Source organism: Leptonychotes weddellii, chromosome 4, assembly GCF_054177405.1.
Source record: "Leptonychotes weddellii isolate Sample4059 chromosome 4, ASM5417740v2, whole genome shotgun sequence".
Taxonomy (NCBI): Eukaryota; Metazoa; Chordata; class Mammalia; order Carnivora; family Phocidae; genus Leptonychotes; species Leptonychotes weddellii.
The window spans coordinates 40,485,929-40,511,682 of record NC_138372.1 but is presented as its reverse complement, the minus strand read 5'-3'; the positions used below and the strand labels follow the sequence as shown (position 1 = coordinate 40,511,682).

At 41.5% G+C, this 25,754-nt stretch overlaps 1 protein-coding gene across 3 annotated transcripts in view; it reads left to right on the top strand.

Annotated features, from left to right (window-relative positions):
* Positions 1–25,754, top strand: part of USP24 (ubiquitin specific peptidase 24) — a 134,320-nt gene that overhangs the window by 78,796 nt on the left and 29,770 nt on the right. For all 3 annotated transcript variants that reach the window (XM_081818485.1, XM_081818483.1, XM_081818486.1), the window contains 18 exons: positions 2,373–2,468; positions 2,593–2,821; positions 3,505–3,664; positions 4,480–4,635; positions 6,829–6,899; positions 7,561–7,721; positions 10,981–11,042; positions 12,885–13,076; positions 14,094–14,211; positions 16,526–16,670; positions 19,471–19,590; positions 20,515–20,640; positions 21,240–21,338; positions 22,225–22,307; positions 23,157–23,298; positions 23,514–23,633; positions 23,962–24,182; positions 24,782–24,906. In XM_081818485.1, the coding sequence (XP_081674611.1) occupies positions 2,373–2,468; positions 2,593–2,821; positions 3,505–3,664; positions 4,480–4,635; positions 6,829–6,899; positions 7,561–7,721; positions 10,981–11,042; positions 12,885–13,076; positions 14,094–14,211; positions 16,526–16,670; positions 19,471–19,590; positions 20,515–20,640; positions 21,240–21,338; positions 22,225–22,307; positions 23,157–23,298; positions 23,514–23,633; positions 23,962–24,182; positions 24,782–24,906 (2,426 nt within the window). The remainder of the gene's footprint in view (positions 1–2,372; positions 2,469–2,592; positions 2,822–3,504; positions 3,665–4,479; positions 4,636–6,828; positions 6,900–7,560; positions 7,722–10,980; positions 11,043–12,884; positions 13,077–14,093; positions 14,212–16,525; positions 16,671–19,470; positions 19,591–20,514; positions 20,641–21,239; positions 21,339–22,224; positions 22,308–23,156; positions 23,299–23,513; positions 23,634–23,961; positions 24,183–24,781; positions 24,907–25,754) is intronic.

The window sequence follows — 25,754 nt, the reverse complement described above, 5'->3', positions numbered from 1 at the left end:
GGTAGGGAGAGGTGATGCAAGATAGTGCTTAAATGGTGAAGTTTTCATGGGGTAGTAAGATTAGGAGGTGCTTTGCAGAAGATGACGTTTGCGCTAGGAATTGAGAAAAGAGCAGGAATCCCCTACAGGACTCAGCCAGAGGGGGTGGGTGGGATGAGTAAAAGCACCATGTTGTGTGGCCTGTCTTGGGAGCCACAGTTGCCTGGGGAGGCTAGAGCAAAGGATGAAGGAGAGAAGTATGTCAGGAAGGGTCACCTTGAGGAATTTCAACATTAGCTTATAGACCATGGGAAAACAGGTGGTTTCAAAGCTGGGAATTGCCTGGCACAATCATTTTGGCCGCAGTGGAGACGAATAAATAGAAGTGGGAGAGACGGAGGCAGGGAGAACCATGCAGTGGCCCCGAGAAGAGTGACAGCGGTAAATGTTGGGCAGCAGTAACCAACATTTATAAGGTAACATAGGCAAGTTTTTACGACTAGATATAGGGGAGGCAGTGTATTATCAATGGCCCTGTGACTCCTCGCCTGGGAGAGGGAGGGAATGGTGAACATTCAGTCAGCGTCGGAAATAAGCTCGGAAGGGGATGGAGGACATGGGACATCAAGAGAGATGAACATGGTTGAGGTGCGTGAAGTGAGGAGCCGAGAGTGGATCAGAGACGTGGGGGAAGCAGAGCAGGGGTGACGGTGACTGGAAGGGGAAAAGCTGAGGAAGATTGCTTTTCTGTTTTGCTTTTACCTTGGGGAAGCCTAGGTTGTCTTTGCAGGCTGACTAAAGAAAGATCAAAGGAAAAGGGATAATCCGTGGGGCCAAGTTCTCCTGCCCTAACAAGAAGCAGGCCTGCATTTCCTCGGGCGAGGAAGGAGGGAAGGCTGGAGGACAGTTGCAAGAATTCCTGTGGGAGGCCTTGCGGGGAAGAGGCTGGGCTGAGACCTTGAAGCAATAAAGGGAGTGGGGCTAAAAGAAGCCCCAAGCGTGTGGAAGGCCTCCTGCATGGAGCTTGATTCGTTTTCAGAATCACAGAGGTGTTCTTAGTGAAAACTCATTTCCGATTATTCACTTCCAATCACAGAGCTCTGGAATAAAGGCATTTTACTGCTGGCTTAGTTGTGTCAGTTAATCTGCATGCCAGGCATTGTTCTGAGCACTGAGAACAGAGCAGTGAACAGATTAGACAGAACTCCACATCCTTGTGATGCTTACTGTCTGGAGGGGAGACAAGCAATAAAGAAGTGAAAGTAAAAGCATATGCCAGCAGCTGTTAAGAACTGTAGAGAAAAATGAGACAAGAGGGAATGGACAGGGCTGTGATTTTCAGTAGGGTGATCAGGAAAAGTTTCACTGATGGGGTGACATTTTACAAAGACCTGAAGGAGATGAGAAAGGGAGACTTGGGGATCCCTGGGGGAAGCCATCCAGAGGAGCAGCCAGTGTGTGCCCCTGCATGAGACTGACCTGGTGCCTTCGGAGACCAGCAGGCCTGTCGGGTTGGGGTAGCAGGAGGGAGACAGTAGGGGGACATGAGGTTACGGACATACCAGACGTCAGGTTATGGGTCTTACGGGTTACAGGTTACTGTCAAGACTCTGCCTTTTCTTCTCTGTAGGAAACAGGAAGCCGTTGGAGGGTTTTGTGCAGAGGAGGAGTGCCGTGATCTGACTTAATATTTTAAAAGGATCACTCTGATTGATCTTTTTTTTTCTTTTTTCTTTTTTTTTTTAAGATTTTATTTATTTATTTTTGACAGAGAGAGACACAGCGAGAGAGGGAACACAAGCAGGCGGAGTGGGAGAGGGAGAAGCAGGCTTCCCGCTGAGCAGGGAGCCCGATGTGGGGCTCAATCCCAGGACCCTGGAATCATGACCTGAGCTAAGGCAGACGCCTAACGACTGAGCCACCTAGGCACCCCATGATTGATCTTTTGAGAATAGATTTTGGGGGTGGAGAGTCAAGAGTGGGAGCAGGAAGAACAGTTAGGAAGCTTTTGTAATAGGAAAAATTGTAGTGAATGTGAAAATAAGCTTTATTGAATATACCAATTCTAGATATGTTTTTTAACTGATAGTTCTTCTAGTGATAAAATAGTGGTGAATCAGTGAACTCACACCAGTCAGCAAGAATGAGGACAATCCAGACACTCTAGGATTTTGGCTAAGCAAGGAATCTAACTCTAAATGGACCAAGAGTTGCAGGAATCATAGGAAATCATTGTGTTAGAAATATGTATGGTCTGTGTGTATGTAAGGCTCTTATAGAAATTTTAAGTAATTGATAACATTTACATAAGCAATTAAATTAGTTACAGAAAATTTCCTATGAAAGAAATAGAAGTCTTTATTTAATATCCTGCCTTTTTCTTTTCTTTTAAGTTTGGTTGTAAATGTCATGCAGAGGGATTCCATCCCATCAGAAGTAGACTATGAAACAAGGCAGGGAGTTTATTCCATCTGTCTACAACTTGCCAGGTATGTAAATATATCATCTTAGTCTCACAAGGCAGTACTTCACTTTATTTCTCTTCCCAAATGCTATCATTTTGAATAGTATGAAATAACCTCAGATAAGTCTAGCTTTTTGTTTCCTTTGAAGATTTTTACTTGTGGGACAAACAATGCCCACGTTATTAGATGAAGACCTCACCAAAGACGGCATAGAAGCACTTTCTTCTCGCCCATTCCGAAACGTCAGCCGGCAGACAAGCAGGCAGATGTCCTTATGTGGTACTCCAGAAAAGTCATCGTACCGACAGCTGTCCGTGTCTGACAGGTCTTCCATTAGGGTTGAGGAAATCATCCCTGCTGCACGAGTTGCAATACAAGTAGGTGACTTGTGCATTCAAGAAATTAGAAGTCCCTGCTGTTACAGGGAAGGGCTGTGCAGACCTACAAGTTGATGACATGAACTTAGCCTTCACGGAACCTACGGTGAGCCAGAGAGGGACCACCAGTGCAGAAATCACTGTCCTTCAAGGTGGGAAGTCTCAGGGATTATAGGAGAGCTACAAGGGCAGAACATTCGTAGGCCTTTAGGGGAAGTGGACTAATTGCCTTCCCCCAGAGCTGTCGTGAACGATTTTACGTAGGAGGTGGCATTTGCACTAGGCCTTAAAGCTAGATGAGATGACAGAGAAGCATGGAGAGTTGTTCCCTCAAGAGCGCAGGTGTGAGCAAAGCTAGAGAGACAGAACAGAGCCTGAAGGGAAGGCCACGGGGTCGTTCACGCAGCCCAAAGTGTACTGTGTGGGAGAGGAGAAACGTTAAAATCCAAATGAGTGACGGGTATCCTGACTCCTGAGCATGGAGATCAGGCTCTGGGTTACAGGTAGAGGACATACTGAAAGTCTCTGAACGGTACGGAAGCATAATAAAGGCTGTCCTTCTGGGTGATCGTGGAGGAGAAAGGGTCTCACAAAACTGAGACCAGTCAGGGGATGGAAGTCAGTAGGGGGAGTGTGTTCCAAGTGCTGCCTTTTCTCATAACGTTCTTCCTGCCCTTGTTTAGACAATGGAAGTGAGTGACTTCACGTCTACAGTGGCCTGTTTCATGAGGTTGTCATGGGCTGCCGCTGCAGGACGACTTGACCTCGTTGGGAGCAGCCAGCCAATTAAAGAAAGTAATTCTCTGTTTCCTGCTGGAATCCGGAGCCGACTCAGCAGTTCAGGTACTGATTTAAAAGAATAAAGTCATTAAATCACCGGGCAAGAAATAAGCTGTGAGAGTTATCTATGCATAGGCTGTTTGGAGTCGCAAAAAGGAGGAAGCCTTTTCTCTTGCCTTTGAGCATGAGTAGAAATCCGTCAAGCTGTGCACTTGAGACCTGTTACGTTACTGTACGTAGGTCAGACCTTCAGAAAAAAAGCATTGATAAGCGCAGAGGAAGTGGGAAAACCAGATCAGCAGAGTTTTTAGCTTGCCGAGTGTTGTAAAAGTGCCATGAGGCCAAAAATTGTGGCCGTAATAAAAATTCATCTGGAATTCCTACCTGGAAAAGTCATTTTCTTGGTTTGGCCAGTTATTTTCTATAAGGTTTTTATAAATTGGTTTCCCTCTTCAATTTACGTGTGTATTTTTACCTCAGTAGAAAAAATTTTTTAAATGTATGACATTCGTACAGCGAAGTGTGGAAGTGTTACGTGTACAGGCTTTTGGGGATTTTTACGTACAGATGACCCATCTAGGTCAGGATGAGGAATATTTCTAATATCCCAGGAAGACTCTCTCAGGCCCAGCAAACTGCACTGTTCTCACTTCTGTCACCTCAACTGAATTTCGCCTCCTGAGTACATTTCGAGTGCCTCCAAATGTGTTTTAAAGCAGTTGGGGTCAAATAAAGTGATTGTCTCTCGTTTCTTAGACCAGAATGTCTCCTTGCACTGTTTAATTTCACTTGAGGATTCTGGAGCACATTAAAAGGATGTTATGATACCATGAGGGTCCTGTGGGGTCCCCAGTAACCTTCTGCTTGCCTGTTCCCAGGAAGCAATTGCAGCTCTGGGAGTGAAGGGGACCCGGCAGCCCTGCATGCGGGCATCTGCGTGCGACAACAGTCTGTGTCCACCAAAGACTCGCTGATTGCCGGGGAGGCCCTGTCTCTGCTTGTTACGTGCCTGCAGCTGCGGAGCCAACAACTGGGTAGGCAGGAGGCTTGTTTGCCCTTCATCTCTTTTAGGGAAATGCCAGGTTTCTGTTGGGAATTATGTACGTTCCCTCGTAGAGAAGGTCATGCTAATAGAAATGAAAAGGGGGAAAGCGGGCAGGTGGGCTCCGTAAGAATAGTGCTTAGGATGGCTAAATTCTGAACAGGTATTTATTGAGCACCTTCTGTTACAAGGTTCCCCAGTTAGGTATTAAACAGGAAGGATGTCTGTCCTCTAGGAGCTTACTCTCTAGTTAGGGAATGAAGACAACCCAAATTTACAGGTCATAAACTGCAGAATTAGAATTCTGTATCAATCCCTAAACTGATGATGACTCTAGCATTCAAAGTTACGAAACTTCAGACTTGTCCTCATTTGTGGGCTTTGGCAAACTGGGGCTGTTATTAATCACACGTTAACATTAGAACCCCCCCAGGGCCCAGCCCTTCTCCCGGTGATCTCATCCACCATCACAGCCCCAGATTCCCCTTAGTGTCTGAATGTGAAACTACAGCCTAGACCACTGCCCTGACCTCTCCACTTGGCTCTCAGGTAGTCTTCCCAGGCTTGACGGGTCCACAGCCGAGCTCCTTAGCTGGACTGAATCACGCAGTTTTCTCAGCTTAAGTAATAGCGGTTTCATTCTTTCAGTTGCTCTGGCCAAAATCCTTGAGTCCTCCTTGATTCCTTTCTCACACCCCCTTCTGTCAGCACATTCTCCTTCCAACCATGTCAGATTCTGCCCTCTAGTACCACCACTGTTACCCCCCTCTGCTCTGGCATCATCCCTCGCTTGGATTATAGCAGCAGCGCCCTGACGGATCTCCCTGCTTCTATCCTTGCAATTTATTCTCCACACAGTAACCAGAAGTGGACCTTCTGAAATGTCAGTCAGGTTGTAGCACTCCTCTGTTTAAAACCCGGCAGCAGCTTCTCAGTTGCCACTGAGTAAAAGCCAAATCTTTACTAAGGCCATACAGAGTCCACCCCTTTGACGCCTCTGTGTCTTCACCTTCTCCTGCTCTCCCCCTCCCTCGCTATGCTTTGGCCTCCCTGGCTGTTCCCCAACACTCCAGGCACATTCCTGCCTCAGGGCCCTTGCACTGGCTGTTCCCTCTTCCTGGTATGTTCTTCCCCATCTTTCCCACATGGCCCTCTCTGCCTCATTTCATACAGGTGTGCTTAATCTCATCTCTTAGACATTCTCTGACCACAACCCTCCCATCTTCCCAGCACTACCTAAACCCCTTACCTCGTTTCTTCTCTATCACTTACTATCATATAGCATAGTGTATAGTTTATTTACTTACCATATTTATTGTCATCATCCCTCCCCACCTAGATTGTAAGCTCCATAAAGACAGAGACTTTTGTCCATTTTGTTCCCTACTGAATCTCTCACACCCAGATACTGCGTGTGTAGTAGGCCCTCAATAAATATTTATGCAGGAATGAAGTCTTAACAGTTCCACTTCTAAAAATTGTACCAATGCATCGAAGCCCTGTTCTTCCCTGTTATCACTGATTCAGACCACCTGTTACATAAGATTGATGACCCTTACGTGTTATCACTGATTCAGACCACCTGTTACATAAGATTGATGACTGTTACGTGTTTCGTATAATATCCAAACTCATAAGATAAAGTAAATCTAGAAAAAGTTGGACATTTGTAGAACAGTAATGTAGTGTCCAAGATTATTTGCTTTGAGCAAGAATGCTTTTGAAGACATATATAAGAAGTACGAGTCATTACAAAATGCTCTTGAACAGATGCCATACTCATAGTTTAATTTTCCTGTAATTGTTTAATTTTAGAGATATTTTCAAGTCAACTTCCCTTCAAGCTTTTTTATCATTTGTACTTTGTTGTAGAGTATTGATAGTTTATCAAGGCAAGACATACTGTTCTATAACTGGTGTGTACAAGGCACTGTGCTAAAATGTGGAGGCACGGGGGTGACCAAGACATGGTCCTGCGCCTGGGCACCTTAGATTCTCGTGGGGGAAACTCAGAGATGTGGAGGCAGTTGTAGAAAGTACTGAATTCAATTTCAGGTAGAAAAAGAGATGAATTTCTGCTATAGTTAAGCTTAAGAAAGTATTCAGAATTTTTGAAAATTCTGAAAATGCATTTCCTAACTTGGCCCCCCCCCCCGCCCCCAATTCTCCTTATTTTTATCATTAGCATCTTTCTATAACTTGCCCTGTGTTGCTGATTTTATCATTGATATTCTGCTTGGATCGCCAAGTGCTGAGGTAAGGATTTTTTACATTACATAAAACATCCCCTCGGTCCTCTTTGTCCACGGCCCTCTGCATACCTGTGACACTGCGTGCAGGACAGAAGGCATGGCGTCTAGTCCTCTTGGGACTCCTACAAAGGGCTCTGAAAGCAAAGTGACCAAGTGACCATTTGGACGCTCTGCCCTCCTTTCTATTCCGTATTCCACCAAAAGTTCAGAGATTAGTGCTAAGACTACTTTGTGTTTGTTTACAACAAACAGAACGTTACAGCTGGTGTTGAGCACCTGCAGCTGACGTTCAGTGTCAACATGTTGGTCAAAGTCAGAAAAGACCAACTTTAAGTCATGAACTCCCACTAGATTTTATAATTCTGATTTTTCTTATATGACCTTGAAAATTAACTTTGAAATACTTGAAGAGTTTTTTCTTATTTTCAGTTATATTAAATTATAAAACTTTTGAGTAGAATAGAATAATTTGAGGATCAGTTCTCTGACCACGCTTGTTTTTAATCAGCCCTAGTTTATTCAGTGTAAACGTTACCATTAGTGATGAAAACATTCACACCCTTATAGCATCCCTCAGAGCGTGAACTTCAGAGGAAAATTACTTTGTAAGCAGTCTCTAAGTGTTGGTTGATGTATGTCCTTCGCCACTAATGATGTAATTTCAGATTCGCCGTGCTGCCTGTGATCAGCTGTACACTCTTAGTCAGACAGATACTTCAGCTCACCCAGATGTACAGAAGCCAAACCAGTTTCTCCTAGGTGTGATTCTCACGGCTCAGCTACCTCTCTGGTCCCCAACTAGTATTATGAGAGGAGTCAATCAGAGGTACGGAATCAAGATTAAAGGTCACATTATACCAAAAGAGAATAATGATTTGCGTGCTGCTCCCCTGAAGTCCATGGTGCATTACTGAGATGACCGAAGAATTTCTCCTTTCCTCCTGTAACATCTGTGTCCTGAAAGAGGGTTTTGCAGTTCTTATATCCCCATTAAGGACAGGAGGGTTAGAGGAAACACTACCAGGCTTTCTTACCCTTGAATCACTTCGAACTCCCACCTCCACCTGACCTGGTCCACCACCCCCAAGAGAAAGAGGAGCTCACCTGGGTGGTGAGAGGCTGAAATTAATGGGAGCCCCATCACTTTATGAGGATCATACTGTTCATGTCCTTGCATTTGTCACTCTCTCAGATCAGCATACTTTCTGACTCATATCTAGATATAGCTGGGGTGTCCTTCTAGCTTTCTCCCTTGGTTTTACACGTCTCTGGGCATGGAGGGAAGCTGTGGGCCAGGCTGATGGAATGGTTTGGGTAAGTTCATTCTGCCCACCCTGCCGTATCCCTGTGGGCTAGCCTGTATGCAAGGCTGCCCCGGTTAGGTCCAGGATGGGAGGGAGGAGATCCCACACCAACCTCCACTTTCTCCAACTTAGCTTTACCAGGGAACCCTTGGCCAAAGGGCTTATAAGGTACCACCAAGATGTGTGAAATCAGTATCTACTTTCCTTGTGTGTATGCTTTACAAATTAGAGCTCTGAAAGGGAAGAAATGTTAGAGCTACTCCAACCCCCTACGTTTGGATAAGTATCCAAACCCCTAAGTTTGTATCCAAACTTGGTCTGTTTAAGCATATATAAGCATTTAAGCATAAGTTCAGGGGCATTAAGTATATTCTCATTATTGTGCAACCATGTCCGCCATCCACCTCCAGGACTTTCTCATCATCCTAAACTGAAACTCTGGATCCATTAAGTTGTGAAATAAAAGATAAATTCAACTCCATAAAAATTAAAATCCTCTGTGTGGAAAAAAAATACCATAAAGTCAAAAGTCAGTTCACAAACTGGCCGAATAGATTTGTAACATAAGACAGGCAAGAAACTCATTTTGATAATATATATAAGAAGCTGTTAGAAATCACTAACAAATGAACCAACAACCAAATTGAAAAATGGGCAAGAACATGAAGAGACAGTTCAAAAATAAATGTAGGGGGTTTTTTAATTTTTAGATTTGCTAGAATTTCCTTTCTACTGCAGCAAAATGTACATAAAATCTATCATTTTACTCATTTTTAGGTGTAGAGACCAGTGACATTAAGTACATACCCAATACACATTGTTGGGCGACTATCCCCACTACCCATTCCCAGAATTTTTTCATCTCAGACTGAAACCCTGTACCCACTAAACAGTAGCTCCCTATTCCTTCTCCATCCCCCCATTCTGCTCTTTCCAGGTTCATCCATGTCGTGTTTTTCATTTCTAATTAAGACGGAGAAATACTTCCTTTTCTGTTCTTTCTTTAGTTGCCCGTGCTCTTGGCTTCATATCTTAAGAAATCATTGCCAAATCCAATGTCATGAAGTTTTCCCCCTATATTTTCTTCTAAGGTTTTTATAGTTTTCACTCTTAGATTTATGTGTTTGATCCATTCGAGTTAAGTTTTATGTGTGACTCACGGAAGTAAGGGTCCAGCATCATTCTTTTCCATGTGGGTAATCCAGTTGTCCCAGCACCTTTTTCACCTTTGAAGGGTTTTGACAGCTCTGACGAAAAATCTTTTGCTTGCTTGCTGATTGATTGATTGATTGATTGGCTCTTCATTCTGTTCCATCGATCTGTGTGTCTTCACACCAGCACCACACGGCTTTGTTGCTCTAGTTGTGGTATTTTAGGATTCTTTCAGCGTTGTTTGTCCTTCTCACTACACAAGTCTTGAGTCTTTTGTTTCCTTCATTAAGTGGATGCCCAAGTACTTTACTCTTATTGATGCTATTGTAAATGGAATTGTTTTCTTACTTTTTCATATTGTTTTTAAGTGTATGGGAGCAAAACTGATTTTCGTGTCTCAGTTTTGTATCTTGCAACTTTGCTGTATTTGCTGATGAGTTCTAAATTATTTTGTGTGGACTCTGGGGTTTTCCATATACAGGATCACGTCATCTGCACAGAGATAATTGTACTTTTATGTGAGCATTTTTTAAGAAGTAAGATATTGCACTTAATACTTTTTGTAAGACTCAAATTATCTAATATAACTAAATGTTAAGAGTTTGATTTGATATTAAATTTCTCGAAACTCAGGAAAGAAAGCATTGGATGAGTTTTTAACATTCTCAAAGAATCTCTTGGGTGTAGAACATTTAACTTCACATAAAATTAAATCTTTAGTTAATGTGTTTTTGTAATTTGAAAATTGTTCCATACTAGTAATGACAATACTAGCATTACTGTGGTCTGATTCTTTGCCATATAGCATGCTAAATTCGTTGCATATATTTATCATTTAATCCTCACAAAGGACAAATGAGTTTGACGGTTTAATTATCTCCTTAATAATCATAATTCTTGGTTCATTATCCTTTTTCTTTTTTCATTATCTGTTCTTCTTATTAGTATATTCTTGAGCCTTTTATGGATGTGCATGTGTATGCATGTGTGTTTATTTCTAACACTCTTAACAAGCATTTTAGAAATTAGAAACCAAAGAAATTGGCCCTAGACACCCAATTGTAAGTGGTGGAACCAGGAATAAAACCAAAGTCGCTTGACTTTAAAGCTTGTGCTCTTCACTACTATAATTGCAGAAAAGCTTCACTGATCATCCTAGGTAAAAGAATTTACCTTTCTCTTCTCTTACTCCACTTTATTTTTCTTCTTAGTATCACCAGTTAACATATGTATTTTTTTAATTTGTTGTCTGTCTCTTTTGTCAGCTGTTCCTCTAGAATAGTTCCAAGCATATAGTAGGTGCTTAGTGAATATCGGTTGATATTTGAATGAATGAGTGTAATCTCGTGCATGATGTATGCAGTCAGCCTGTACATCATTACAAAATGGGAGATTTAGTAAGTTTCCTCTCTTTACGCTGTTACTTCTATAGTGTATCTGTATTAGCAGAATCATTAGTGTGCTTGTTGCTAAGATACTGTGAAGGTGAATTAATATAAATTAAGTAGTTCTTTTATGCTTAGGAAAATTCCATTGTTCAACTGTTTTATGAACCTGTTCTTACAAGGAAAATGTTTTTTATTTTAAAATCAGCCTTTTTTAATACTTGAAATCTTATCTGTTTTTTAGACTATTATCTCAGTGTATGGAGTATTTTGATCTAAGGTGCCAATTATTAGATGATCTGACAAGTAAGTAAATGTCTAACTTTGATTCGTGTGGGGGGAGGGGAGAGGGAAGAGTAGAAAAGAAAGCCAAATGGACATTTCTAAATCTGATTTAATGTATCTTCGATATAAATGAGATTATAATTACTGTTTGAAATTGAATTTTATTTTCTTGAAAATTGCACATAAACCCATATACCAGTTCTCCCTTCTCCTAGCATATACCCAACCATTAATGTGTTGAGAAGATTTGTTGATTTTAAAAATTGTCAAAGGCACATTTTAATACACTGATACAGAACTATTAGGAAGAATCTTTCTCTCTAGTATAGTGAATTCTGACCATTTTAAAGGTCAATCATTGAAGGAAAGAGGGAATCACTGTTGAGTTATGTTGATAATAATAGAAGTCAATTAATTATTTAGTGTTAGGTGATTGAAATATTGTTAGAAATTTTAGTGTTAGAGCATTTAGATTTTGATCATCTGTACTTACTCATATATAATGCAAAGGTATGTTGGGATACTCTGTGTAAATTTTAGTTGTTCACATCAAGAGCTTGTTAGTTTATTCCCCACTCTCTACGTAAAAAGATTCGCTTCAGCTTCCAGGAAATATCCATGAAGTAAATAAAAATCAGGATGGACAAAGTATTCATTGGAAATACTGATTGGAAAAGAATGTCAAGGCCAGGAGGTCAAACAGAAATACCTTGCCTGTATGCGGGCTGTAAAGCTCCACACAGTCAGAATTTGGTCGGGAGGTTGCTGGCAGACAGAGGTAAACAGGAAACAGCGTATGTTGGCTGTTTCCAATACCCTAGAAGAAAACTGAATGATTTCTCAAAAGAAACAGATCTTTTTGCGTGCACGTTTTTCAGCCAGGCTTCTGGTGAAGGCTGGGCAGTAGCCAGCAAGGTTTGCTCTCTGGCTTGGACTTGGAGAGCGTGCTCTGCTTTGCTGCTCGAGGACGGGAACCATGAGTTGGCTGACACATACAACTTCAGAAGTCATGAACGAGCTTTTCATGTAGGCCTTCCCTGTGTCACTGAATAACGAGGGATCCAGGGTCCCTTGTTGGGATGTTGAGCGCAGGGTGGGACTGTCTTGAGACAAGCAGTATTTGCCATTTGGAGAGTATTTTGTCTATGCCAGTACCTATGCTAGGCTTCATACCCTGCACCCTGCAGCGTAGGTGTTAGCCGACGACCCACAGTGCCCAGTGCTGGTCCCACTCCAACTGACCCTGAGGTATCCCTGTTCACCTCATCCTGTGGGACCTTACTGCTCGTGGCTGTAGTGCCGTGGAAGGAGAGCACGGGCACTCTTCCTCTCCTCCCCAGTCTCATCTTCGGGACAGAATCTTGCTTTACTCCTTGTTTAGAGGAAAGCAAGAGAACTTACTACAGCAGAGCAGAGTGGTTCTCCGGGGTTTGGCACACTGTCTGGAAACACTGTGCTGTGGACCTCCTCCTCCTTTGCAGGACTCTCTTGGCCTAGGTGACACTGCGGGAGCCTTGACTCTCCTCGTACCTTCGTCCTTGCCTCTTCTGAAGGACACCTGCTGATACCCCCTCCCCGACCAGGAGCTTCTTCGGAACAAGATTGTCCCCTCCCTGACCTGCACAGAGGGGCCCTCACTACACGTTTGGTTTAGGACAGAGAGTGGGTGGGGAAGAAGTGAGTGCGCATGCGCTGTCACAGTCCTTGGGGCAGCAGCTCAGGCCCCCTGTTTGTTAGAGACCGCTTTCTCAGGTCAGCGAAATGGAAAGTTGGGAGTGGACTTTGCCTACTGTAATTCAGGATTTGGACTCCATGGAAGGAAGTCCTTCTTTCTTCGAAATGGATTTCTTTTTTCCTTCTTAGCTTCAGAAATGGAGCAGTTAAGAATCAGCCCAGCAACTATGCTTGAAGATGAGATTACTTGGCTGGATAACTTTGAACCTAATCGCACCGCTGAATGTGAGACCAGTGAAGCAGACAACATCTTATTGGCAGGACACTTACGGCTCATTAAGACCCTTCTTTCACTCTGCGGGGCAGAAAAGGAAATGCTTGGTAATTATTGCTTCATCTTATCACATGATAGAATACCTCACTTCTTAGTTATTGCCATGGTATTGTGTGTAATTAGGAAAATAGGATAGTTGCTCAGTGTTCCATAGAAAATTGACCCTTCAGGTAATACGAGATTATCTGGAATTTTAGTGGCTGACAAACTCAAGGTTTGTTTTACCTGCATCATTAAACCATGTAGACAGTTTTATAGCATTCAGAACGGATCACGTAACTTCGTAACATCAAGTAAAAATTCCAAGTAGCGTTTTCTCCTTTTGCTGTTTTGTACTATATAAAATATCTGTTGTATGTCTCACTTCTTGTAAGGGTAATTCTCATCTAGGAGGCAGCCCCCAACCACCATCCCCTGCATAGTGGGGTACATATGAGTGTCCTGAGGTACACATAGAATTTGTAAGGGCATATTCAGTATTATAAATTATATTCAGAAAATAAATCAAAACATTAATTACCACCTTTATCACACAAACTAAGCTCTATAAAAATCTTCTTGGCTACTGGGGATACATAGAAAAGAGTGATTCTAAACCAGGGTGAAAAGGGCACATCATTTTACCCAAAGAAGGCGAGATTTTAGAAGTTTCAGAAACCCTTCTGTGTCCCCACCCCACCCCCCAACCCCCACCGACCACCGCGCCCAGAGTAAGAAGAAACTATTCACTCAGACCGTTCTGCCTTGCGGTGTTCTTGGCATTTGTGTTTCTAAAGTGAAAGCATGGCCTCTTTCACTCCGCTGTCAGCTCATAGAGGAAGGTACCCTTGCTTGTCTCTCTTTGTTCCCTGTCCCCTGACCCTCCCACCCGTCCCCACCCCTCTGCCCCACAGAGCTTTGCCGTGTGTTACATAAGCGCTCACAAAATAAGCATCAAATTAAATTGAATGCCCTGCCATCGGGTGGCCTTGGGTGCTTCTGTTGCTCTGATATGAACGTACAAAAGCAGGATCTTTGAATTAAAATGTGTTCCTCCTCAACCTGAATATTATGCTCTGTTCCAGGTTCATCACTCATTAAACCATTGTTAGATGACTTCCTTTTCCGAGCTTCTAGAATTATTTTAAATAGTCATTCTCCAGCTGGCAGTGCCGCCATCAGTCAACAGGACTTTCATCCAAAGTATGGAAAATGCACGTTGTGTTCAGTTTTGGTAAAAATTCTAATTCGAAACTTTAGTCCAGAAAGATTTTCTTAACTTGGAGTTTGTCGTCCATCTCGTGAGTGTGTGTAGTTATATTATCCACTATATAAAGAAATGCATGTAAAGGGGCTTAGGATAAAGCCTGCCTGGCACATGGTAAGTGCTGAGCAAGTATGTTGGAATCATTCTTATCATCAAATTGGAAGAATCAGTAATAAATTATGTGGTTAACTTGGTAGCAAATTCCAAGAGAAACTGAGGTGGTAAGAATTACATCCAAGGTAAAAGTAAATAGGCTCAGAATCTCAAGAATTTCTTCTAGGAGGAAAGGGTAGGTGCTTTAGTGCATGAACTGTGTGATTTGCTGTATATCACCTGTGTCCTGATAATTAAAACTGCTAGTTACTTATTATGGTGGTAATTTTAGAGTCAAATATTGTATTCATTTTTATGGGTAGAAATTTGAAAGATCTTTTTGTAATGTTGACCCTACTTGGGTGCTCCTGGAGATAGAGGAGGCTGCTTCATGCTGCCATCTTTACTTGCTCTGAATCCACCTTACTTTGTTCTTAGGAAAACCAGAGTTAATTGAATAATCTCAAAGGAACTGGGGTTTGGTATTTAACCAGTGAAAAACATTCCCATATAATTTTAGTGGTTATTGGAATGGGCAAGGCATAATAAGCAGTATTTCATGGAATCTTAAGCTATATCTTATCGTGTGAGTATTTCTCTCTGTAGAGCTTTCTTATTAGCAAAGTCTGTTTCAGGTAATAAACCTTCATTAGAACTCTTGGGGTGTCTCTCAGGCTGTGACTCCCATCCTCACCTGTGCCCCAGTCTTGTTCTGAAAGATCTGGTGCTAGCTCAATGGGAATCTTTTATTAAAGCAGTAGAAATTCAGGAGTATTTCAGTTTTCAGTGAATGGAGAAAATAAATCATCAGTAGTTTTTTTTTTTTATGTTTCTTTGGTTTTCATTTATTTTTCTTTTTTTTTAATTTAAATTCAATTAATTAACATACAGAGTATTATTAGTTTCAGAGGTAGAGTTCAGTGGTTCTTCAGTAGTTTTACTGAAATTTTTATTCATGAATCCTTTTCCTTTTATTTATTAAAAGTAATACCTCCATCAGCAAGGAGTTGGGTTTTTAAATCATACACTGTGCCTTAATTAGAAAAGGCGGCATTTTGTTTTTGAGTGATGTTCATTTATCACAGTGGCTCCCAGCCCTTTCCTACCTAAACCCTAAAGCCAGAAAGAGATTTACAATACACAGAAGTATTTTCACAAGTAATGCTTATTCTTATTAACACTAACGAAAGAACTTCTTCATGTTTACCCTGTGTGTATGGCACCTCCCATTCCTTCTTTACCTGTCCTTTGCAATCCAGAAGTCCAAATAAGAGCAAAGGTCAGTGCCAGCTCCTGGCCATTGTCCTCAGGGCGTGGCGCAGTGCTGATCTAAGAGCCAGGCCCACAGCCCCCATTCCCACCCCATGAGCACATCTCCCACACTGTACTCCATACATGTTTCTCTCAGAAGTTGGATGTCCTCTTTTCTGTGTATCCTTCCTAACTTGTGATCTTCTCGGTAATGCAAGGTTGGTATAGATGACAGTGAGAAATTACTGTCCATCCCCAAAATGATCTCTGCTAAAGGTGAGCAATATCAGAAGCCTTTAGTTTCCTGCAAAATGCTTGCTAGTTACCTTTTATCGTCATTTTAAACTAATTACTTTAGCATACCACATATTTCTGTCTCCATTTTCTTAGCAAAATGAAGCTGATTCCTGTCCATGAAGTTTTTTTTATCTCCAGGCACATATAAAACACTTATGGGCATTTATTCTGATTGGTATAGCTTTCTTTTTCTGCCATTTAGATGTTTGAATTTCAGGGTGAGACCTACAAAAATCTTTCTTGCTACCAACTTTGAGAGCTAGTTATTCTCATATTGTCTTTGGTAAAATTTTCAGACTCTTTGTTCTCCATTTTTGCTGATCCAAACCTTAGATAAAAGTACTCTACAGTCCTAAGTAAGAGATTTTGCTCCTTTATCAGGCCAAGAAGATATTTAGCTCTCAACCTTAATCATCCTTCGTGTATTCATGGCATCTTCCTTTAAGTAAACACTTCCCCCAGGATTCCTAGAGCTCTGCCATCAGACCTGATTAACCCTGTTTGAGGAACTGCAGCTCTAATATTTTCATTTCAAATGTTGATTTAGTTTAATGAGCAATTTAAGTAGATTATTCACTGTTGGAATTGACTTGCATCTTTTGTTTTTAGGTGTAGTACAGTGAATAGCCGATTGGCAGCCTATGAAGTCCTGGTGATGTTGGCTGATAGCTCACCTTCAAATCTGCAAATTATCACGAAAGAACTGCTTTCTATGCATCATCAACCCGACCCTGCTCTCACCAAGGAGTTTGATGTAAGTTTTCTAGACCTTTACACATGTAGTTTTTTTGGAATGGTCAGTTAAACATACAGTTTTAAAGCCTGTGTTTGCCTTATCCTAATCACAAAGAAAGTCAGTATTATTCGTTTGCTTATTGTGTTCACATACTGTAATCACCTATAAACTACAAAGTTACTTTATTACCATTGTAATAGTATATTACTCAGTGATACCCTTTTTATTAATTAAGGAGGAGACATGTTCAAGTCAGGTGATAATCACTCTCAGTAAGAAGTAGCATTTCAGCCCATGTGTTGAGTAGCTGTGGGCGGTACAGCACCGGGCCCTGGAGATACTGGTTCAGATGCTGGCTCTGTCACAGTACGGTCTACATTCAGTTACAGTCAGCTAAGATTTATTGAGTTTACTAGGCACTAATAGGTGTGTTAGGCTTTTGGAACTCACAAATGAATATAGGATTCCAGCCCTCAAGAAAGGCAGTGTATAACGGAGGAGACAGACCCATAGGCAGATAATTTCAATATAATGTGATAACGTATAAGATACAGGTCATGTCCTGAATGCTCAGCCAACAGAGGGGCACTTCACCACCAGATGCTATCTTAGAAGGCGTCTTAGAAAAGATGGAATTGAAAATAGAGCTCGGGGCGCCTGGGTGGTTCAGTCGGTTAATTAAGCACCCAGCTCTTGATTTTGGCTCAGGTTTTGATTATAAGGTCATGAGATTGAGCCCCACCTTCAGGCTTCCCACTCAGCGAGGAGTCTGTTTCTCCCCCCCCATCTCTCTCCCTCCCTCTCCCGCTCATGCTCTTCTCTCTAAAATAAATAAATAAATCTTAAAAAAAAAAAAAAAATAGAGCCTAATGTCTCACAAGCCAATTGAAGCAAGGTGGGAAGGTCATTCCAGCAATGAGAAGGATATGGGACAAGGCTCTGGAACCATGCAACAGTTTAGTATTCACTGAGATCTGCAGGAGGGAAACACGTTGCAGGCGCACTGGAGTACCAGACGAGGAGGAGTGGGAGGACGCTTTTAGAGCTGCCATCACGTTCTCCACGAACATTGCAGAGTCAGGCTTATCCCTTTGGACACCTGAGCTGAGTACTATGTAGCATACGGGTTAGGCAGGAAAGGAAGGGGGTGCCAGATAGAGAAAATAGCACTTGCAAAATGAAATGTGAGTGTGTAAATTGGAAACTGTTTTGGTATCAAAATGTTTAGTTTATAACATATGCTTTAGTTTTACATTATTTATTTAATAGATTTATTTTTTTAAAGATTTTATTTATTTGAGAGAGAATGAGAGAGAGTGAGAGAGAGAGCATGAGTAGGGGGAGGGCCAGAGGGAGAAGCAGACTCCCCGCTGAGCAGGGAGCCCAATGCAGGACTCGATCCTGAGACACCAGGATCATGACCTGAGCCGAAGGCAGATGCTTAACCAACTGAGCCACCCAGGCGCCCTATTTAATAGATTTAAGTGGAAATTTTATTTTTTTCTTAAGTCAGGGATTGTATCAGCATAATGAAAAAAGTATTTGCCTCATATAAGTACTTATTTTTTAGCACTACTGTGAACTAGTTTTTCTTATTTTGTAACTTTTTAAAAATCTGTGCTTTAGGCTACAAATAAATCACAGTGTTGATCAGATCTTAGAAATCACCATGCTCTACATGTATGTCAAATGTTAGTGGAAAGTATGTCATATTTAGCAATTCCTTGAGGTGCAAAAGATCTATAAGCTTTTGTCAGTTGGTTTTTACATGGATGCAGGTACTTGATTTATGCAGATTAGGTGATTCTGGGCATGGCCTTAGAACCAAGATTCTGCTGAAATAGCATTTCAGAGTGTGTCCTTTCAATATCCTTTTCCACTTGGAGAAGTGTCATGTTCAACTTTATCCAAGATGCCTTTTCTAGATTACTTCTAACTAGAAAAGCATTGTAACAGGATCTGTGTTAGTACAAAACATCTTTAAAGGGGGCGGGGCGCCTGGGTGGCTCAGTTGGTTAAGCAACTGCCTTCGGCTCAGGTCATGATCCTGGAGTCCCCGGATCGAGTCCTGCATCGGGCTCCCTGCTCGGCGGGGAGTCTGCTTCTCCCTCTGACCCTCCCTCTCATGCTCTCTTGTCTCTCATTCTCTCTGTCTCAAATAAATAAATAAAATCTTAAAAAAAAAAAAAAATCCTTACGTGCAATGCAAGAGTATTTATTTAATTGTATGCTTATTAGAAGTTATTTGATAGAAGAATGTTACTTCTTTAAAAAGGAAGGGAAGGAATATGAACCTTCTTGACCATCCAGACTGGTCAGGATTCTTCATAGTAAATACTTCATAGAACTCTATTTCTTTCTTGCGGAGTACTACTTCAGTTTGTAAGTACATATATTTACTTGATTGATGTCTGTGTACTCTACTAGATTGTGAGCAACTTAGGATAAGGGACCACATATATCTCTTGTATCCCTCGCACAGTGCCTGGCACATAAGTAGCTTCTTCGTAAATATTTGTTGAATGATAATCAAGTGACGGAATGCATTACTACCAAATGGATAAACAAACACAATGTGTTAGGTAGCTTATGAATGGAAAAGGAACATTGAGATAGTAGTATTTTTTGTTTGTATTAGCATCTGCAGGGGTACTTCAAGAACGTAGGTTTTGTTAGCCTGACTCCTCACCCACTGGATGGATAAATCTATGAGTTTATCTCTTTTTCCTCTCAGACATCTCAGACAGCCATGGTGGAAATGTGCTGGTGGCAGATACACTAATTCTCTCTCTACTGTTTCTACTCCTCTCTTTTCTAGTACCTTCCACCTGTGGATAGCAGGTCCAGTTCAGGGTTTGTGGGGCTGAGGAATGGCGGCGCTACATGTTACATGAATGCAGTCTTCCAGCAGCTGTATATGCAACCTGGGCTCCCTGAGGTGATTTCCTTCTTCTTTCCTGTTTGGTGTGAGAGAGAACGTGTACCCGGCCTGAAAATTGTCCCAGATTCATATATTGCATTTAGGTTTTACTAAAACTAGACATAACTAGGGATTTTTTAGTAGCTTCTGAAATATGTGAGACAGCATATTCGTGGTGATGTTTTTATAAATCTGCTGAAGGAATATACTGCCTATTTGACAGAGAGACTTGACCAAGTGGGATTTGAACGAAGTTACTCTCAAATTCTATTCCATAAAATTACTAATGTTTTTTGTATTTTAGAAAAATTTCAGGTCTTTCATCAGTGCTTTATAATAGTTCAGTTTACCCTTGAACAGCACAGGAGTTAGGAGCGCTTACCCCCAGCTCCCCCAGTGCGATCAAAAATTTGCATGTAACTTTTGACTCCCCCAAAACTTAACTACTGACTTAACAGTCTACTGTTGACTGGACAATTAACTCATATTTTGTGTGTTATATGTATTATATACTCTACTCTTAAGATAAAATAAGCTAGAAAATACATTTACAGTACTGTTCTGTATCCAAAAAAATCCATGTGTAAGTGGACCTGTGTGGTTCAAACCCATGTTCACGGGTCAGCCTATTAACTAGAAGCTTGTGATATAGCAGTCAGTGGTTTTGAGAATATTCTCTGTGTATCATGCCACGTTTATCTGTCATAGCGATACTGCTTTCGCTGGCTCCAGTTTTTATAATCAAACAGAGCCTCAAAGAAATGACTTGTTCATGATCCCACCCGCTAGGAAGAACTGAAGCTAAACATCTACTCAGAGCTGTAGCCACATCCACACGTACATAGCATTGTAAAAGCAGTGTAGGCAGTACACATACGTCTGTCCGCGTTCCCTGTGCAGCAGTGAACTCTTTCCAGCTCATGACACCTCGTTTCTGTTTAGTCGTTACTTTCAGTGGATGATGACACGGACAATCCAGATGACAGCGTGTTCTACCAGGTGCAGTCTCTCTTTGGGCATCTGATGGAAAGCAAGCTGCAGTATTATGTACCTGAGAATTTCTGGAAGGTATTTCACCCATTAACTCTTTAGATTTCAAGATGTTAGATGCTTGGATGTAGTGGTAATTGTTTCTGTCTTTGTGGACTCTAGAGTAATCCCATTGCCAAGAACCTACAGAAGAATGGGCTGTACCATTCTTCTTAAGGTTGATGTTTGATTTCAAATGATTAGAATATTGAGACTAGTATTTCTAGGGATCTACTGATCTTAATGATTTTGAGTATTTCTCATGATTCTTATTTTGGCTCTTCGGAATATGTATTCAGATTATTCCAATTTCACTAATGCTCTAAATAAGGAACATTACTCTTTTTCATAGAAGGGGTATCTTGTATTTTCCCCCATAGTTTGGATAGTTCTAAGACAGAAACTCAGTTCCGTGGCCTCAGATCCCGCCTTGTATAGTCTCACAGACTTGTGATGATTACACACCACAGGGGGGCCAGGAACAAGCCTAGATAGCTGAACAGACGCTCATCTCACTTCAGTAAAAATGTCTGCTGTCCTAATAGAACTTGGTTTTTAGAAGCATTTAAGTGCTCTTTCACATTTGTGTTCTACTGTATTTAGAAATTGCTAACTTTGCTTTAATTCTTGTTGCATAGATTTTCAAGATGTGGAACAAAGAACTTTATGTGAGAGAACAGCAGGATGCATATGAATTCTTCACTAGTCTTATTGATCAGATGGACGAATATCTCAAGGTAGGAAAAAAGTCGCTTTCCCTCTGACTCCGTCAAACTGTAATACGAGAGCAGTGTGGCAGGATTGGGATTACTATGAAACCGACCAATCAGAATGTGGTCATCTTTAATACCACAACTGTAATTCATTTCTTCTGGTGGCATTTGAACATCAAAACAGACACAGACACTAGGCCTCTCCTTTTCTTGATTCATTCAACACTTGATGAAGTATGGAGCTCTTAACCTGTGCTCCAGAGTAACCACTGTGGGTGCACCGAGGTAGTCTGGCCTCAGGCATGCTGCCCTCTCCAGGGACCCGACGGCCTGTGCTTGGCAGTCCGCCTCTGCCACAGGGCCAGATCACAAAGTTGGGTCTGTGGGGATGTGTGGGTCCAAAGCTTCCTGCCCCCACCCAGCATGATGTGTGACAGGCTTCCTGAATGGCACTGCCTCCTAGTTACAGGGCACCTCCCTCACTGAAGTATCTGCCCCTCGTCTCCTCAGGAGGCCCAAGTTAGTCATTTCCTTTTTCACATCACTTAGGAATGTGTAGCATTTTATCCACAAGAAAGAAGAAAAGATTGTGGAGAGTTGCTCCTAACATGGTGGTCATTGCGGGCACGGGGGGAAGGATTCGGAGTCGTCACTGAGAGTGCCGTTCTTGTCACCAGCTGCGGCTGGCCCCTCTCCTCTTCCTTCGCCGACAGCTCAGGCTGTTCTAACAGTGGGGCCAGTGGGTTCTAATCGTCCCATTCGATCCCAGCTTAAACCACCATCATGACTCCCTGTATTTTAGCTGTTAAGTTGAAATCTGCGCTTTAGCTTAGGTCTAAATAAAATTCTACATAAGCAACCTGTAACTTCTAGGGGCATCAACTAAAAGTCTGACCCTTTATTCCAACAGAAAATGGGGAGAGACCAGATTTTTAAGAATACTTTCCAGGGCATCTACTCTGATCAGAAGATCTGTAAAGACTGTCCTCACAGGTTAGTGAAGATACCACGGACATCAACACTGATGATCTTCATTTTTGTTTTTTTTCCTCTTAATTGGTAGTACTTTGTTAATTTTCATCCATATGTTACTTGACTAAAGTGACAGTATATAAAAATCTCAGCTATTCTTTTTTTTAATAGTATTTTTATTTCTTAAGTTACTGTAACAATTTATTGATATATTTGAGTTTAGCCAAGTTCTAGAATATTCAGATTCATGAGCATCACCATGCTTAGTATTACGTAAATCATGATGCAAGCAGAAGCTTTCCCACTCATGTATTTAAGGCAGAGCTTTAAGAGTACTGTAAGTTTAATCCGTAAATATGTGGATTTCCATAAGAAGTCATAAATCCTCAAACAGAAAAGTATGTATTCTCCAGGTTATCCTGATACAGATATCAAACTTGGAAGAAATATTTTTGCAGTAGAAAAAGCTTCAGGATTAAGGTGAAAACATGGAAATTGCCAATTGGCCACAGTAGTACTGCATGTGATCATCATCCTTTTTAAATGATGCTTCTAGTATGTCGTAAATTTTGCATTGTTGAGAGATTTGCAGATCTCTCTCTCAGTGGACCTATAAATGTTTATTGAATTAAGTTTCTCTGGTTTCCATTTCTAAAATTTCTTTGCTGAAATTCATAATTTTAAGGAATTTCTGATTATCAAAAACTGGTATTTTTATTTGGCAATGTACTTTTAAAAGGCTGAGGGACGGCATGGGTTAATTTCACTGATTATGAATGTAGTTCTGTGTATAGTCTCTGGTATTGTGGTAGTTTCAAGACCTTTAAATTCCACTGTTTGATTATGTCTTTCCTGTGATTTCCTAATCAGATATGAGCGTGAGGAAGCTTTCATGGCTCTCAATCTTGGAGTTACTTCTTGTCAGAGCTTGGAAATTTCTTTGGACCAGTTTGTTAGAGGAGAAGTTTTAGAGGGAAGTAATGCATATTACTGTGAAAAGTGTAAAGAAAAGGTATTACATTTGTTTTTTTTTTAGAAAACAAGATTAATTTGTTATTCGTTTGTGTTTTATGTAAGGGCAATATTAAGTTCCTATTGTTGTCCCATTAAATTGTGTCGTTACCTGTTTTTACATGGGCAGGAGAGGCCCATGGAAATCTCTGACCTTTGTATGATTTTGCTGTTTTATTTCCTCCACGGAGATAATTGGGTTTTGCTTTTCTTTAGAGAATAACCGTGAAAAGGACCTGCATTAAGTCTTTACCTAGCGTCTTGGTAATTCACCTAATGAGATTTGGATTTGACTGGGAGAGTGGACGCTCCATTAAATACGATGAACAGATAAGGGTAACTTGTTTTTTTCCCCCTGAAATATCTTACCACCATGACTTCACTTTCTTTTCTGCTGTTTACTTTTTACATGTCTAACTTCTTTCTCCACCGTGAAAGGCTGTGGTCTGCATTCGGAGGTGTACACAGCCCTTTGTCTTAAGCAGCTGCTGCCGGTAGACAGGCAGATCTGTGAACAGCCCTCCTGTCTAGAAGTCATCCTGGCGATAGTGATGAGGCGGGCCTAGCTAGAATTAGGAAAACATCCCTCTTACTTGAATCTTACTTAATAGGGTATCACTGTCTATGTTACGCATCAACACTAATGTGGTCTTTTTGCTTTTAGTTTCCCTGGATGCTAAACATGGAGCCTTACACAGTTTCAGGAATGGCTCGCCAAGATTCGTCTTCGGAAGTTGGTGAAAATGGGCGAAGTATGGACCAGGGAGGTGGAGGATCCCCACGGAAAAAAGTTGCCCTCACTGAAAACTATGAACTTGTCGGTGTCATTGTCCACAGTGGACAGGCACACGCGGGTCACTACTATTCCTTCATTAAGGACAGGCGGTAAGACGTTCTCATGCCACTCCCTCCCCCTGCCTTCCAGTAGTCCTGCCTCCACTCCCCCTGCCCTCCTCTGTCCCTCCTCCACTCCCCCTGCCCTCCTGTGTCTTTCCTTCACTCCCCCTACCCTCCTCTGTCCCTTCTCCGTTCCCTCTGCCCTCCTGCATCTCTCCTCCGTTCCCCCTGCCCTCCTGTATCTCTCCTCCATTCCCCTTGCCCTCCTGTATCTCTCCTCCATCCCCCTTGCCCTCCTGTATCTCTCCTCCATTCCCCCTGCCCTCCTCTGTCCCTCCTCCACTCCCCCTGCCCTCCTCTGTCCCTCTTGTGCCCCCCCCTGCCCTATTCTTATCATCCATGTTTATGAGCGTAGTACAAAGAAACTTCTGCATTGCTGTTTGGTCATATTTCATGTTGGATTTTTAAAATGTAGTGTAACTGTTTACCTCTTCAGTTTGAAAAGTTGTTTTAGAAATTCGTTTTTTTCTTGAGTATTTTCAAATGGTAATCATCTGCTCTATGTGTAGATAATGCATAGAGATAAAGGCTGGGGAGGGAAATGTCAGGTTTTAATTTTATAACGTTTGTTCCTCTGTGGGCTCCAGGGGCTGTGGAAAAGGAAAGTGGTACAAGTTTAACGACACAGTCATAGAAGAATTTGACCTAAATGATGAGACCCTGGAGTATGAATGCTTTGGAGGAGAATATAGACCAAAAGTTTATGATCAAAGTAAGTATTTACAAATGGATATTTCCCATTAGTTTTATTTTTTTAACTTACGGTTTTCTATCAAATTGGAAGTAGTATTCTTTACATAAAATGTAATTTTTTTATTTTTACATATCACTGTTCTAGCCATATAGATCCACAGACTCCTTGATAGCGTGAGAGAAAATGTTTGAGTTGCTTACAAATGTTTTAAAACTAATTTCTTGCAGCAGCCCTCAGGGGGACAGGTGATGGAGTAAGTTAAGAGGAAGAAACGAATGTCAGAGAGAAGCTAATGAACATGGAATTTCATCCTTAAAAATCATTTCAGAAGAAGTAGTTGCCCACTAAAATTCTCAAATTTCCTTTTCACTTACATGAGGCACAATTAATTAGAGAAGACATCTCTCACATGTGGGTTTTAAAACCATATTTATTATGCAGTATGGCAAAACAGCCTTTCCCTCCCCAGCCACCACCCCAAGAAGAAAGAGTATGAGGAAAGGGACATCAGAGAATCCAATGAGAATTTGCTATTGGGGGGGGGGAAGACATTTTATAGAGACCTTAGCATTTCTGAAACTGATTTTGTAGTATTCTAGGGGCATTTAAAAATTTCTGTGTTCGGGTCAGAGGGGAACAGGAGAAATAGGTGAAGGGAATTAAGAGGTAAAGACTTCTAGTTAGAAAATAAATAAGACTCAGGATGGAAAGTAAGCATAGGGGATATGGTCAAAAATACTGTAATAAGGTTGTATGGCAACAGATGGTAACAACACTTATCATAGGGAACATTTCATAATGTATGTAATTGTCAAATCACTGTGTTGTACACCTGAAACTAGTAGTATGTGTCAACTATACTTCAA